This window comes from Sminthopsis crassicaudata, chromosome 3 (assembly GCF_048593235.1).
Source record: "Sminthopsis crassicaudata isolate SCR6 chromosome 3, ASM4859323v1, whole genome shotgun sequence".
Lineage (NCBI taxonomy): Eukaryota > Metazoa > Chordata > Mammalia > Dasyuromorphia > Dasyuridae > Sminthopsis > Sminthopsis crassicaudata.
The window spans coordinates 67,450,414-67,467,810 of NC_133619.1; the positions used below are offsets into that span (position 1 = coordinate 67,450,414).

The window sequence follows — 17,397 nt, forward strand, 5'->3', positions numbered from 1 at the left end:
TCCAATTTGTTATTCATCACATTGTTGGATAGGATGCTTCCTCCCTAAACAAAATCAATAACATCTTTCAGTTTAGTGTGATGGATAAAATTGGCACATTGTCTTATATTGGTTTATTTTCTCATAATAGTTAAATTACTAATCTTAAATATTACAAATTTAGGTATTTTAGATAAGAGTGTTTGTGATGGATGAAATTGATACATTATCTCATATTGGTTTATTTTCTTATAATAGTCAAACTACTAATCTTAAATAACATAAATTCAGGTGATTTGGAGATTATTTCAATCTCCTTGTTTTGTGGGTGGAGAAAACAAGACTTCTAGAATGTTGCTATAAAATTGCCCAAGTTCAAGTGCTTAGTTAATTAATGGCAGAATCAACACCAGCATTCCTATCTCACCTTTACATACTATTGCCTCAGTTAGCAATCTTCTCCAAATAATGCTGTCCCCTTGTCTCCTTACCTTTGTTACTTGTGCATTTTGACAGCATAGACATCAATATCCAAAAGTTCCTGAATTACCAGCAAAGGCTTTTCATAATGATCACAGTCTATTAAGTTGAAAGGGTTTTTTCAGAGGCCCAGAATAATTTACTAACATTTGCTTCTAGTTCTCTGGACTACTGCTATGCAAATACAGTATTGTCCTATTTATGAATATAGCCAGACTTCCAGGAATTTCTGCTAATCCAGTCTCTGGTTTTTCCCCTCAATGCAGGACAAGGTTATAACATTGTTATTAAGTTAGTAACTTAATATAGCTGCTACTACCCCTGTCTTTTCTAGGAATCCTGATCCACCAGACTTTCTAATAAAATTAGAGCACACATAAGCACAAGATAAGATTCTTTACAGAAGCAAACAAGTCAGTTTTAAGCCTTTTTTTCATTTGTAGAAAACCTGCTGTTTGTGTCTTCCTTATTGTAAGCCTTTAAAACAGAACTAAAACAAAATACAATTAAAATAAATATTTTATGAATACTTTTATATAACTATCATTTTCCATAAAACTATCCCCCATAAAATACTCTTATATAACAAAGAAAAGCAGGTAAGCAAAATAAAACAAATCCAATGACTATCTCAGAAAACAGGTGATAATAGACATCACATTCCACAAAAGCCTCTCTAGAAAGAAGAGGAAAGTATTTCATCTTGAGATCCCTAAAACTTCTTTTTAATTCTGTGCTACTAAAAAAAAGTATTATAGATATAATGTGACAAATGAATTCTGGTCTCTTTTAGTATTGCTTCTGAGATACAGTTTTGTAGTCATTATTTCTATTGTTCTCTTTGCTTTGTTTTCTCCAGCCTCATTCTCTTCTTGCAATCTCTTCTTTATCAAATCTTTCCCTGAATTCCTTTCTTTATTCTTTGTAGTACAATATATTACATAGCATTCTACAACTTGTTCAGCCATTTCTGCAATGGGTGTTTTGTTTCTAATTTGGGGCGGCTACAACGTTGCTATGAAAATTTTATTAATTATGGGATTTTGTCATTGTTCTTTGTCGTTGACCTTTTTGGAAGTTCCACAGTAGTATCACTGGGCCAAAGGCTATGAAGAATTTAGTCATTTTTCTTGCAGCAGAAGGGATCTTTTAGATTTTAAAAACACATATCTTTTACCTGCATATCTCTTGGGCATTATTCTTAGTTAAATATTTCTGTCAATTCTCTATATTGTGAATATCAAACTTCCATCAGAGAAAGATGTACCACTTGCTTTATGTTCATTTTAAATTCCTATCCACATTTATTTTGTTTATGCAAAATCTTTTTTTTTGCATTTTAAAATTTTATTGTTAATATCCATTTTTTAAAAAAAATTTGAGATTCAAATTTTTTTCTTTCTGCCACAAGATGATATCAGTTATACATGTGAAGTCATACAAAACATATGTCCATTTTAGTCATGCTAAAAAAAAAAGCAAAAAAAAGAAAATGGAAAAAAGTATGCTTCAGTCTTCACTCAGAGTTCATTTGAAGGTACATAGCATTTTTTACCATTGGTCTTCTGGAATTGTCTTAGATCATTGTATTGATCAGAGTCCCTAAATCTTTCATACTTGATCATTGTTACAATATAATAATTTACTGTGTGCAATATTCTCCTTGTTATGTTCACATCACTTTTATGTAAAATGTTTTAAATTTTACATAATCAAAACTTACCACAAGTGGATTTTTCTATCATACTGGGTCCTTCCTTGATTTTTTTCTGACATCATGAAGATGCCAGTAGAACAGTTGGGCTGTCCACTCATACCACATGATTACCCTATTATTTTAAAAATCACATATTTCTTTGAGGACATCCTATAACCAAGTTCTTTATGGTTTATTTTTTTTTGTTATTTGCTACCAATCATGCTCGTGCCCACTACACATCATTTCATTGCTCTTTAAGTGATACTCATGATTATTATATCACACTAGAAATATGACTTGGAGTCATATAGAAACTTCAGTGATGAACTTATGACATGATATGAGAAAAATCACATTATATGACTTGGGATTTAAATTTGTGATGAGGGGACAACACATATCACAGATCATTTACACATTATCAAGATGATTATATGTAACTATAATATGTATATAAATATAATATATGATCAGTCTTTTCTGATTTTCCCTTAACCTTATTTGATGTTAAATTCTCCTCACCATCAGTCTCTCAACATTTTTGTCAATGCACAAGCTTAAAATTCCATGGCAATTGCTGTGTGTCAGTCTGATCTTGATCGGGCTATCCTCTTCATCTTATCTTATCTTCGATAGAGTACAGCACTACTGATAGCAACAGATCACATCTAAGTTTGAGAAGCAGATCTATCATTACTTTTGGCAGGTTTGGGAAACATGAAACAAGACTAATTGTGAAACTGATTCCAAAGCAGAAGACTTATACAAAGCAAAGTATAGCCAACATCTTTTTTTGATGAGCCATTCTTCACCAGCATGATGGGTTGGTTCTGCCTTATTATTATAGTGATTTTGGCTGTGTATGCAAACTGCTGCATGCTGGGATTGCCCCTTTTCTTTTTGAACAACTACTGTACTCCTTGTTAGCATTCTGATGCAACATCAATTCCTAAAAAGGAAATATAAGTATCCAAACCCATTTTCCAATAGCTATCCATAGCAACAAAATAACTGGGTTCTTGTGAAGATCAGTGGTCATGACTCTCTTTAGCTAAGTCTAGAAAACGATGCTCTGATCTTTAGTCTTTAAAGTTTACAAAACAGAATTAAGTGGGTTTGAGTCTATTCTTCAGGTTTGCCAAATTATCTTCTGACAAGCCAGTAAACAAAGAGACTTTCAGATATATAAAAGGGTCAAACTACAAATGTCAATTGTCAAGAAAAAAAACATACAAGGAGTTTATACCAAAAATCAGCTATATTTCATGACTAATAATAGTCTAGAGATTTTATACCCAAGTTAATGAAATATGCTGACATATCTACAATTATCAGATGTTAGCTCTAAAAAGAAAACTCTTTCTGGTGGTGAATATCTAAGCATATCTATTAATTTCATGTTTATGTGATATTTATTTAGTAAGTGAACCATTTTAGAAATTTCTAACTACCTCTGTACCAAGGCATACACTTTCAAATCAATTATTAGAACATCCTGACTCAGTTGCATGTTAAGTTGAATATAGCCATCTTAAATCTTCATCACAAGACATGAAACTTCTGTTTCATTTAAGTATCATTTAATTGATAGTATTCATTTTTATGACTGCCACTTCCCAAGAGATGCACTTCCCTCTCCAAACTGTATTCCAAAACATAGGAAACTATATGTAATGAAATAGAAATAAGAAACACACACACACACACACACACACACACACACACACTCATACACACAAATAGCCATTGCTTTGTATCTATAGTCTATCACTTCTTTGCTGAGAGGAGGAAGATATATATTTCGTTATTAGTTCAGAGTTGAAAATCTGAATTGTGATTGTCAAAAAAAAAATGAAATGCCCTTTTGTTAAACCAAAGTCAGGCTTCATGTAACTCCACATTTATTATCTGCCCTGTAAGTATCAAGCAGTATCTCACACCTAGTAGGAACTCAATAAATTTGATGAAGTGAATTGAACTAATAAAAATCTTAAATTGCCCTTTGGGATCATTAAAAATTACAATTTCTCTGCAAATGAGATGAAAAACAAAAATGTTTATACTAATGATTTGTCTTAAAAGAACACTAAAATCCTGTTCTCTTTTCCAGGCTGAAATTGGGGACAGAGGGGAAGTGTTTTTAATAGTGGCCTGCTCCATTAGATTTGAGAATATGAAGTTTGAAGTGATGATTTCATTTATCTCAGTCTTTATTTTTCTCGATGAAACAATCTCAGTAAAACTCCAAAAATACAAACATTGGAAAAGAAAGAAAAAATTCACCTAAAGTATCTTTGCACATAAATCATGTCCAATGTTAACACCAATCAGTCATCATGAATGAGATAGGGACAGGAGAGTAAGATTATGGTATATTTACTGCACCAAAATGGAAAGTGCCCTGAATATGTTATCAAAGGACTCAGCTGTAAATTCAAATTCTTATACCTGCTATCCATGAGATCTCAGGTACATTATTTTCCTTCTTTTGGCCTCAGTTTCCCCATTTATAAAATGACAAGATTGAACAAGATGATCTTGAAAGTCTCTTCCAGTGATAGAGTCTGTAGATAACCATAAAGCGCTTCCAAATAAACATTTTACTTTCAATGACATTATACTTGGTAGATGAGAGAAACTTGTGACCTCAATCTGTCACTTTAAATCAAGAAGCTTTATTTTCATTCCTATGGAGACTAAGATTGGACTTCCATTGGATTGTGTTACACGACCATGGAAAAAGAGGATGAAAATGAAAGTGAAGTTGAGGAAAGCTCACAAGTTTTGTGGTTATTGTTGTTTATCTTTTTGTTTTGTGGTGGGGGGGAGGGATTGTTTTTACCCAGGGATGATTAGCTTATAGCCTGCAGCTTAGGCTGTTGGCAGTCAGGTATCTGTTTCTATGGGAACAAGAGGAGCAGCAGAGTTATCAAAATGTGATAAGTTGCAAAGAATAAAAATTCACTATTGCAGTGGTAGACCAAAAGATCCAGTGAACTCCTTATTATTTTCCCCCTTGGCAAAATTGAAAAGAAAGAAAACACTTGAAATATCTTAGTTTTGCAAAAGGAATGTATTTTATAAATGTTTATAGAGGGGTTTTTTGTTCTAGTAGGGAAAATGGGGGAATGAAATGAATGAACAGAACTAAATAGGCCTAGAGATCTAATAGTTTTGAAAACTATTGCAAATTCCTAAAGTAAGGGCCTAGTTACTTTTCTTCCATCCCCAATTCCCTCACATATATACATAGCCTACAATGAGAGATAACACATAATTGGAAGGAAGATCATGATGAATTTATTTTTCTTTAAAGGAACTCTGGGGTTGATCACTAAACTGGGCTCATTCATTGTATACAATAAGGGCTCAATGGTTGTGTAATTGGATTGAATTAATTTGCCAAAAATATCAATGAAGAGAGAGATTTAGAGGATTCTCAGTTATATGAATTCACTCAAAGTGTTAACATGTATTTTGTAAGCTAAGGGCTAAATTTCAAGGATAGAAAATTGAGAAAAAGAGGAATACTATTCCTAATAAAGCTTTTATGTTTTACTTCTTTAAAATATGACCTATTCCATTTTTTTAGATTTTATTGAAATTAGACTTTGTATTCATGAATATTTGTAGAACAATTGAGTTATTATATGAGCATCAATTCTAATGTCAACTCCATATGAGATGCAATTTCTGTGAATTATTTATGTCAGTATGCATTTTTGTGACATATATTATAAAATTTATTGTAAAATTCTATATGACATAGAATTGATTTAAAGTTGTATCTAATGATTCAAGCCAGTTCCAAGGTCTTGTGATAAAGAGAACCATTTGTACCCAGAGAAGACTGTGGGGACTAAGAGTAGATCACAACATAGTATTTTCACTCTTTTTATTGTTGTTTGCTTGCATTTTCTTTTCTTTCTCATTTTTTTTTCCTTTTTGGAAAAAGGTATAGCATGATAATTGTGAAGATATGTATAGAAGACTCACACATGTTTAACATATATTGGATTATTTGCCATCTTGGGGAGGGGGTGGTGGAAGGAAGGGAAAAAATTAGAACACAAGGTTTTGCAAGGGTGAATATTGAAAATTATCTATGCTTATGTTTTGAAAATAAAAAGCTTTAATAATAAAAAATAAAGTTTTATCTAAAACCAATAGTTTAATCAATAAGGGTTGTCAGGTTAGATTTCAACAGATTTACCTTCAAATTCCAGATCTAAATATTAAAAGACTGTGTTCCCTTGGTCACATAGTTTCCATTTTCTGGTCTTAGCTTCTCCATCTGTAAAATGATGGGGTTGAACAATGTAATGTTAAGATCCTTTCTAGTTCTAAATTCTATGGTTCAATTTACATCCTAGATATAGAATAGAATTAATACCAATTAGTTAACTATCACCAAGGTAATTGATTACAGATTGTACTCCTGAAGAACATGATCTAAGACAGGTAAGTCTAGTGTTGACAATACACTCAGTTAATATATTTACATAAATTAATAAAATGCATAGATGACCAATCATGGGATCTAAGAGATTAATCCCTATTCACCAAGGTCATGTGAAGTAGCTTAATAGTAGATTTGTTGCTTTATGGTTGAACAGTTTAAAAATCAGCCACCCCTTTTCTTTCTTCCTAACAGTACATGAAGATGATGGGTGTGAACTCCTGCAGCCATTTTTTTGCCTGGCTCTTGGAGAGCATTGGATTCCTGCTTGTTACTATCATTATTCTTATTAGCATACTCAAGTTTGGGAATATCCTCCCCAAAACAAATGGATTCATCTTATTCCTATATTTTTCGGACTATAGCTTCTCTGTTATTGCCATGAGCTACCTCATCAGTGTCTTCTTCAACAACACTAATATTGCTGCCCTGATTGGAAGTCTCATCTACATCATTGCCTTTTTCCCCTTCATTGTTCTAATTACAGTTGAGAGTGAATTGAGCTTTATAGTCAAGACATTCATGGTGAGTCTATTGTGGAAATTACCAGGGTGTGACAAGTGGATAATTTTTGTTCTCAGACACCAATTAAAAGTTTGCTTTTCTAAATTTAAAGCTGAGGTGGCAGGAAAACAAACCCAGTCTTTAGATTTATCCTACATTTTTGCATGTCCAAAATGACATATGACTTCATGAAGACAATTTTGAAGATAGCTTCAAAAACTATTTGAACATTTTTTTTCACCTTTTCCAATGTCTCAATGATGATAATTGTCTTTATTTTATGATTATCAGCATCTTTAAGAAGAACAGTATAACTTGTGTAGCATGACAAATATGGAAAAAATGTTTAGAAGAATTGTACAAGTTTAGCCTATATTAGATTGCTTGCTCTCTAGGGGAGGAGGAGAAGGGAAGGAGGAAATTTTGGAACATAATGTTTTGTAAAGGTAAATGTTGAAAACTATCTTTGCATGTATTTTAAAGAAATAAAAAGCTATTAAAATGAAAATGAAAATATACTGCCCTAAAAAAAAGAATAGCATTAATGCCATGTAACATTAGATGACTGTTTCATGAATGGCCCAATGCTTAAAGGCCTAAAGGCCTAAAATATACCTGGAGTCATAGTACATAGTATAAGTATAAGAGAAATGTTGCACATATATGCTGAGGTATGTAGTTTAAGGAAACTCTTCTCCATTTGCATGGCACTTCCCTATGACTTCTCATTCTTATTATAAAACACTGGGCTTATTTGAATGACCATGCTATGTGAAATAAGTTTTTAAACTGAAATTTTCTCTTTATCAATACATTTTCTTGATGATAGTTATGCTTATCATTCTTCAGGCATTTCATCATGTCTCACTTTTCATGTCCCTATCTGGGGTTTTCTTGCAAAGATACTGGAGTGATTTGCCATTTACTTCTCCAGTTTATTTTTTACAGATGGAGAAATTGAGGCAAACAAGGCTAAGTGACTTGCCCAGGGTCACAAAGCTAGTAAATGTCTGAGGCCTGATTTGAACTTGTTTTCTTAACTCCAGGTTTGATACAATAACCACCATGCCCTTCAGCTGCCTTTATTCAAACTTACTACTCTAGTATTACTGTACTAGGAGAGAGGTATCTACACCTGTGGTTTCATTTGTGTGGGCAAAGCTAATAAAAAAAAAATCCTCCTTTTGAGGCAAATTGGCAACTCATCAGTAATTTATAGTCCTAGAAAGTTCCCATTTAGTAATTATTGAGAGATTTAGTGACTTGTCAATGGTGAGCTAGCACATGATAAAAACAATCCTTTAACCAGTTATTCCTAACTCTACATACTGCACTTTGCTTTCTGTCAAAACATACATTAGGAATCTAACAATTTTCAGAGCATAAGAGACAACCTGTGGTTATTTATAATATATACTTTTGGGCAGCACAAAGAATAATGATGTTTTTCCTATTCGTATTCCTCAGAATTTTTTAAAAGTCTATCAAAATGTTATCCTTTATTCCCTAGTTTCTTGGTTGTGGTGCATGGTGGTGATGACAGTGGTGCTGGTGGTAACAGGATGCTATTTAAGGATTATTTCCATATTTCCAAGTATACTTAGAGAATGTCAGTTTTCTATATACCAGTGTCTAACTTTTAAGTATTTTAAGGTCCCTTTGGGTAAAATACATGTTGACTATATAAAATATCACTGCTATTTGTTTTTCTCACAGAGTCTACTGTCCCCAACTGCATTCAGTTATGCCAGTCAGTACATTGCCCAATATGAGGAACAGGGCATTGGTAGGTTCACTTTCTTTAAAATTGGATTTTCATTTTTCACAGTCATAATATATTTCACTGAACATTTTCTGTATTTATTTTGTAGGTCTTCAATGGGAAAATATGTACAGTTCTCCCGTCCATGATGATACCACTTCATTTGGCTGGTTATGCTGCCTAATTCTTATTGATTCTGTCATTTACTTTCTTATCGCATGGTATGTTAGGAATGTTTTCCCAGGTGAGAACACGATTCTAGCAAATAATCTGATGTTGTGACTATATGAAATATAATGCTGAATGGGCTGGAATAGTGACCATTAGTAGACATACCCACATCATATCACTGATCCATTGGAATTTTAGAGCCTTCTATGAACGTCAGTTCTGAGTATTTTGCAAACATTTACATGACTAGGTGGAAGAGACAGTCTTTCAGAGTGTGTGTGAATATATTTACATAATGCATGTTCCCATACATATACACATATATGTGTTTGTATTTTAAAATGTATATATATAGTTAAATATATATATTATGTGTATATGTATATATATACATACATATATATATATATATATATATACACATACACACACACACACACACACACACACACACACATATATAGTGTATCATTATATATATGGAAAGGTAGGGAAGTTTAGACCTGGAATTTCATTGGTGTACGCAGTTCCCCATAAGGAAATTTCCTCTATCCATGCAAATCAGCAGCTGTTCTGAACCTTGTAATCTCATGATTAAGTGTCTTATATGAAGTCACACAGCTAATATGTTGGAAGCAGAAATTCTTGCTGATTCTGAATCACACTCTATCCACTATGACATTCTGCCTTTCAAATGTATGTAATACTACATTGGAGGGGGAAGAGGGGTGTGCAGAAAGCCTGCTAAATGTCACTTCTAAAATTAAAAACCATTCTAAGAGGAAATCACATTTTAGCCTATTATTCTCATGTTATTTCCTAACCCAGAGAATATCAAGGAACATGAAGCAAAATCAAATCAATTCAGGCCTTCTATATTTCAGGAATTAGATGATTTGAATGATTATTAATTATGCAAACTGAACATATGAGACCCTTTATAGAAGAGGATGATTTAGAACCCTTATTTCACTATGGGTCTCAGGTGATATGTATATCTGCGATGACATTTATTAATTTCTTATTTATCCAGATTTAAAAAACATAGCAGATGATTAAATAATGATATTATTGTAATAAGAAACTCAGTATGGTATCATGGTTAAAATGCTAGACTTAGGTTAAAATCTTGCCTTTCACACTTACTAGTTGCTTGGCCATGGTCAAATCACTTCTACACTCTGAGCCTCCATTTCTGTAAAATGGGAATAATATTATCAATAGTACCTCCTTCCCAAGGCCAATGTAACATGCTCAAATAAGATATGTGTATTGTGATCTACAAAACTTTAAAGTTTACTATAAATGTCAATTTGTTATGTAACTTCAAGAGAAAAGATTTTACAAAACAAGGTCATAATATGTCACCCTTTTTAGCATTCTTTGCTTTTACCTGGTAGTTTTTAATGAATATCAGTTAATATAATAACAGAAGCCTTAAGGATGTGCCTTACTTTCAACCAGCTAGACCAGGGGGTCTTAACCTTTATATGTCATAGACCCCTCTGGCAGTAGGTCTGGTGAAGCTAGTGAGTCTTTTCTCAGTCACATTTTTAAATTCCTAAAAGAAAATAGGTAAAACAGCAAAAGAAAACATATTGAAATATTTATCAATTTAAGTTTACAGATTCTAAGTTAGGAATTTTTGAGTTATAGCAATTCAGTACAATAGTTACCAAATACTACTTACCCTTGCTTTCTGTAATTCCCTAAACCCCAGAATCTCTCTAGGGGAAAGACCTCAGTGGATTCCTGCCCTCCACCCACTCTTATGTGACCCACTAATAATACACCATATTGTTAGTGTTTTAATAAGATTTACCAAAAAGCATTACAAAAGATCATTTAGTAGGATGAGTGATAGTGGACAGAGAGGGAGACATGGTTTTAGTAATAATTAAAGAGTGGCAGTAATCCAAAGTTATATGTCATTAATCCAAGTGTCTTGCTCCTCAACAACTTTTCTAGTTTGCTTTTCTTCCTTTGTCTCTTATCTACATCCAATTTCATCTTGCTTAGGCTTGGATTTGCTGTTAACTGAGTTCTAGTCATATTGCTATGAATTTAGTCATCCAGGCCTAATATATCACGGTCCTCTCAAGTCTCCTTCTCCTACAATTAGGAGGATGTAGAAGTTGGAAAGGATTTGCCTAAACTTGCTACATTGCCCCCAGTTTGATTTTTCTTGATTTAGCTCTCTCTGACCAACTGGCCATGGACTGGGAAATTAACACTTCATCCCCCACAAATAACCAACAAGAAAGGATTTTTTCCCCATCTGGTCCAAAGCAACCTTCCCTCCATTTAGGGATTTGACCTTAGTTATCTCAACTTTCCCACAGGGTTTGAACATTCTATCTTCTTTGAAAACTACTCTCTTTTACCTTATATTACTCTCTACCCAAAGCTTTTCTCTTATGACTTTTACCTAACACCTCCCTTTAATAATGAATTGCCTAAAGTGTTGAAAAGTTATATGACTTGGCCAAGATCACACAGGCAATGTTTATCAGAGGTGAGATTTGAACTCAAGTCTTCCTGCCTTCAATGCTAGTTTTCTATACCAAAGCTTCTTAAACCATGGATCATGACCCCACATGGGGTCACATAACTGAATGGAGGATTGCGATTTGATTGATTTGTTGATTGATTGATGATTTGTTATCAGTAAATGTTTGATTTGTACACCTATTTTATATATCAATATCTCTAGATTTACATAAAAATTTTTCAGGTGAGAAGGGATCACTTACAAGTGAAAAAAATTTAAGAATCCTTGTTCTATACATAACTATATCATAATGACTCTCACTTTTAATTTTTGACAATAAATTACAAATAACTTTGAAAATAAAATACAAAAAAATCTTATGACAATGTAGTTTCTTTTCCCTCTTGATGCTATGCAGGTGAAAAAATGAAAATTAGTTAGCATTTTTAATTTGACATTTAGTTGTATTTATATGACATTGACTATCAAGCTGGATGTGACTTTATAATTCATTTGATCAAATTACTTTACTTTATATATTAATGAATATATTTTGTTCATTTTTGAATGTTGCTCATTAATAGTTAATAATCATCATTCTTTATTTTGATTTCAGGGACTTATGGTGTGGCTTCTCCATGGTATTTTCCAGTTCTTCCTTCCTATTGGAAGGAGCACCTTGGATGTGCAGAAGTAAAGCATGAAAAAAGCGATAGCTTCCTCTTCACCAATATTATGATGCAGACCACTAGCATATCTGGCAGTAAGACAAGTGAGTTAATAAAATGTTTATTGGAGGGCTGATTCAAAGAGGAATCATGTGACTGATGGTTTTCATTATGTTTCTTCAAACTGTAAAATTATTATCCTGTTAGTCATGGATGGTTTTACCTACATATATGTATATGGACTCTTATGGGGATTAAATGATGACTTGGACTAGGCTCATTAATTCAGGGAATTAGCATATGATTCTGATCAGGGTAAGATTTCAGAACCACTTCTGGACCTAGTTAGCCTAAAAGAGAAAAAAAAGTTTATTTTCTTCAATCAAGTAATAAATAAGCATTTATTAAACACCTAATATATGCCAGTTTATTTTCTTCAATCAAGTAATAAATAAGCATTTATTAAACACCTAATATATGCCAGGACCTATGTGAACGGTTGAAGTTACAAACACAAAGGATAAAATAATCACTACTCATAAGGCTTATATAAACTTAATTGCTAATTCTAGTCAACTTTCTTTTGTCAAAGAGGATCAAGATAAAAAGAAAAGAGTATGAAAAAATTGGCATCACCCACTTATTATGCATTCAAATTGTCTTTTTCTAGTAGAATGTAAGCCCCCTCAAGGAAAGAATCCTTCATTTTTGCCTTTGTATCACCAATACCTAGCACATAGTAGGCATTTCATAAATATTTATTGATTCATTTGCTTAATTAGAATAACTAATTCATGGTCAAGTCGCACTGAACATCCACATAGAAAAATGATAGTATGTATATTGGAAATTAGAATAGAAAGAGCACCAAACTTGATTAGGGGAGTCATTTTGACAGTTACATGTATCAATTACTAGCTGGATGCCAATGGTTAGCTCATCTGTTATCACAGGTTTTGAGGAGAGTGTCTTATAAACCATAGAATACTAAATAAAACCTTAGATTTTTAATGCTGACCTTATTGATATTAATTATAATTATAATACACAGATTATGTTCCAGTGCATATGCAGGCTTAACTATAGAGTAATGAGATGGTTTACATAGGTTTCACATAAAATCTGCCACATTACTTTCTGGTAATCTTTGCATTTTTTTTCACATATTGAGATCATCCTCTCTTTTTGGTTAATAAAAAATCCACTTTTGTCTTCCCTAGTAAAAAATGGCCCTTCTCATATTTGAGAATTTTATAAGTGAATTAAATAAGTGAAAAATCATAATTTCCATATAGCATTCAGGGACACCTTTCTTCAAACTGATAAAAAAAGACATAAAGCTTTGAGAATAATATGGATTATTAGGCTCTCTTCTTATTCATTTTTAAACTAGATGAAAAGGCCAAAGGCTGTAATAGAGATGATTCAAATGATTATCTGCTGACAAATATTTTTTCAAATATAATTTAAAACCTGCACTTATATTTCCATGATATTAAAAAAACCTAAATCACTTTTGTTCTGATGATTTTCCTCTGGCTTATCCAGGTCCTGAGTATATTTTCCCACCTAACCTGGAGCCTGAACCAAAAGATCTCACAGTTGGAGTTGCTCTCCATGGCCTCACCAAAATGTATGGCTCCAAAGTTGCAGTGGATAATCTCAATCTGAATTTTTATGAAGGACATATCACTTCATTGCTGGGGCCTAATGGAGCTGGGAAAACCACTACCATGTAAGTTTTTGAAGGGCATATTCTTATTAAGAGAACCTACAGCATGTTATTTAACATGTACTCACCTTAACACATCCTCATCTTTAAAGATAGAAAGACATTAGTTATTCACTACTCTACATATAAAAGAAAGATGAGCCACTTCATGGAACATCTATTGCCTACCTTCATGAGGAATTAATCTCTTGGAAACTGCCATAGATCCAACTACCATAACCTGAAGCAATAAGGGAAAAATCTGTTTATGCTCACTTTGATTCTTGAACTACTGTTGCAACTCAGAACTCCTGAGCTCATGGAATCCACCATCATTAGCCTCCCTGGCAATGGGAAGTACAGATAGGTGTGATACCACATTTGATTCTGATGTGAATGAATGAAATTCCCTTGAATGAAACTCTCAAGTAGATGAGGTCACACATGCAATTGAGTATTTTCTCATGTTTTATTTTGTAGCTAGGTTTTCCCATTTACTCTTTTGAAGTTAGTATGCTCAAATACAATTTGCAAATAGATTGGCAAGTTTAGCAAGATAAGTTCAGTTTAATCACTTGATTCATGTCTAATTACTCTTTTGATTTATTTCCAGTTCCATGTTGACTGGGCTATTTAGTGCCACAACAGGCACAATATTTATTTATGGAAAGGACACTAGAACTGATCTGGATCTTATCCGGAAGAACATGGGTGTCTGCATGCAGCATGATGTCTTATTCAGTTATCTCACAACAAAGGAACACCTTCTTCTCTATGGAGCCATCAAGGTTCCTCACTGGAACAAAAAACAACTACATGAGGAAGTAAAAAGGTATGGAATGTGGCAAGGTAATGTAGCCCACAGCAAACTATATATGTTATCCAACTGTTTAATAGGAAAAAGATTTAAAATATTTTTAATTTTTCTTATGCTGCCACTTGTTTACAAGTCTTTTTCTCTATTTGGAGTTCTTCATCAACAAAAGATTATATTGGATCATTCTCCTTCCTTGAGTTTTGTGATATTAAAACCCATCTTGTTTTTCTATTTAGAATAATGATCATAATAATAGTTGGTATTTATATATCACCTACTATGGGCCAGGCACTATGCTAAGCACTTTACAAATATTATCTCATCTATCTAGACTCTCTTCGTAGTTCTTATCCAACAATGGCTTTGACTATCAACTCTATGTTGGTTACCTAAATACAAATATGTCCAGTCCCATGCTGTGAACTGAACTTGAAATGTTCAGTGGATAGTTTGGAAATACAAGGCCAAAGTTAGATTAAGAAGACAGGACTAGAGACATCTAGTGTCATTTGTCAATGGTCAGTATAGGGTTGATCATTAAAACCATCAATGAATGAGATCTATAGGATGGAGGGAGGGAGGGAGGGACAGATGGAGGGAGGAAGGGAGGGAAGGAGAGAGAGAGAGAGAGAAAGAGAGAGAGAGAGAGAGAGAGAGAGAGAGAGAGAGAGAGAGAGAGAGAGAGAGAGAGAGAGAGAGAGAGAGAGAGAGAAGGAGAGAAAGAATATGAATATGACAGAGTAAGCCTCAGGAAAAGTTCACACAGGGCAATAAAAAGATGAAGATGATCCAGTGAAGGAAACCAAGAATGAAAAGTCAAAGGTCATATTATGCAGTGGAAAGAGCTCTGTATTTAGATTCAGAATTGTTTTACCTTCTCTTCAAATTCTAAAACTAGCTACATCTCAGAACTTTTCTGTTTTTGTCAATGAATACAAACTCATATCTTCTTGATTCCCTGTCCACCATTTTATCCACCATGCCAACTACCTAATTCTTACACATTCCAATCTTCTATCAATACTACTTTCTGTCACTTCTTTGTTCCAAAACCTTCAAGGCCTTCCAGTTTCATAGAGTACCAAGTTAGAACTCCTTTTCCTAGTGCTCAAGATTCTCCAAAATATTGTTTTTTTTTCCTGTTCCCTTATTTCTGACTACTTCTCAAAATTTATCCTTCACTTAAGTTATAATTGTCTTCTTCTTTGACCTTGAGTATTTTGTTTTTGAGTATTTGTTTTGGATTGTGTTGTCTCCCTCATCTGGAATTCCCTCTTCTTTCCATTTTACCAAGTCTTTTATATCCTTCAAAGCCCAAATGAAATCAGCTTTTCTAGAAAGTTTTCCTCAACCAGTTCAGCTTTCATTGACTCTCCCTTTCTCCTTCTTCTTTAAAGTCATACCACATTTATACTCTGTAACACATAAATGTATTTAGGACGTCAATGTATGCTCTACTGTATGAGATAATATTATTTTATGGAGGCTAGTGTTTCATCATTGATAGATGATTGTATTTAGATTGTAAGCTCCTTAAGGACAGGGACCATGAGTCATATTTTCTTTACTCATAGTCTCACTGTATCTGGAGTCTTGGGAAAAAAACCCTTTAGACTGAAAAACTTAATTTAATCCTGGATTTTCTTGAGCAAGTAACTTTAACTCCTTAGATCTAGTTTCCTCCACTATTACATGGGAGCAATAATATTTAAGAATCAAACCCTTCCTTATAACAAAATAACAAAAAGAAGATTAACAATAGCCTGTATGTGCTCTTATCTGAAAATGAAAATAACATTCTCTCCTAGTGATCTCCCCAACTCTCTGTTTGGAGAGAAGAGTTATAATTTATTATTTGTTCCCCAGGATTATTATTGATTTTTCAGTTTCTTTAGGTTATTAGTGTTCTTTCTATTTGTATTGTTTTAGTCATGTATATTGTTTATTTGCCTATTTAATTGCATCAGTTCATATAAATCTCCCTATGTTTCTCTATATTCCTCATGTTTACAATTCCTAACTGTATAATAATATTCCCTTAAATATTTGTGTATAGGCATACATATTTGTGTATATATGTAGATATACCACTTTCCATATATCCTTCCAGAATCTCCAAATTTTTATTTCTAAATATTATGTTGTTTTTGAAGGACTTTAAAAGATACTGGTCTGTATAATCATCGGCACAAAAGAGTTGGGACATTATCAGGAGGAATGAAGAGAAAATTGTCCATTTCCATTGCCCTTATTGGTGGATCAAGGGTTGTAATTTTAGATGAACCTTCCACTGGCGTTGACCCTTGTTCACGTCGAAGTATATGGGAAGTCATCACAAAGAATAAAACAGGTATGAAACTCTTTTAGAGGTAAAATGCTAATAGAAAAAAATACCTTTAAATGAAAGCCTTTTCTGGCAACAAGTAAACTCAATAGTTAAGAATGGAAAAATTGAAGCTATAGATAAAATTGCTCAGCAACATTTATTAAGTGTTCATTATGAACTGAAAGCTCAACTAGACTTTTGGAGGCATGTAAATGAAACCAAAGACATTTTGCCCTAGATGAACTTGGAATCCAATTAGAGATATAAAATATACACAAATGAAAATATACTGAAAACATACTAAATAAGTGCTAACAGGATGTGAAGCAA

General features: G+C 33.1%; 1 protein-coding gene across 1 annotated transcript in view; it reads left to right on the forward strand.

The window, feature by feature from the left end:
- ABCA12 (ATP binding cassette subfamily A member 12) overlaps positions 1–17,397 on the forward strand; it is a 220,276-nt gene that overhangs the window by 148,962 nt on the left and 53,917 nt on the right. The window contains exons 25-31 of the mRNA XM_074298763.1: positions 6,813–7,142; positions 8,838–8,907; positions 8,993–9,127; positions 12,162–12,317; positions 13,762–13,948; positions 14,538–14,756; positions 16,895–17,091. Coding sequence (XP_074154864.1) covers positions 6,813–7,142; positions 8,838–8,907; positions 8,993–9,127; positions 12,162–12,317; positions 13,762–13,948; positions 14,538–14,756; positions 16,895–17,091 — 1,294 coding nt within the window. The remainder of the gene's footprint in view (positions 1–6,812; positions 7,143–8,837; positions 8,908–8,992; positions 9,128–12,161; positions 12,318–13,761; positions 13,949–14,537; positions 14,757–16,894; positions 17,092–17,397) is intronic.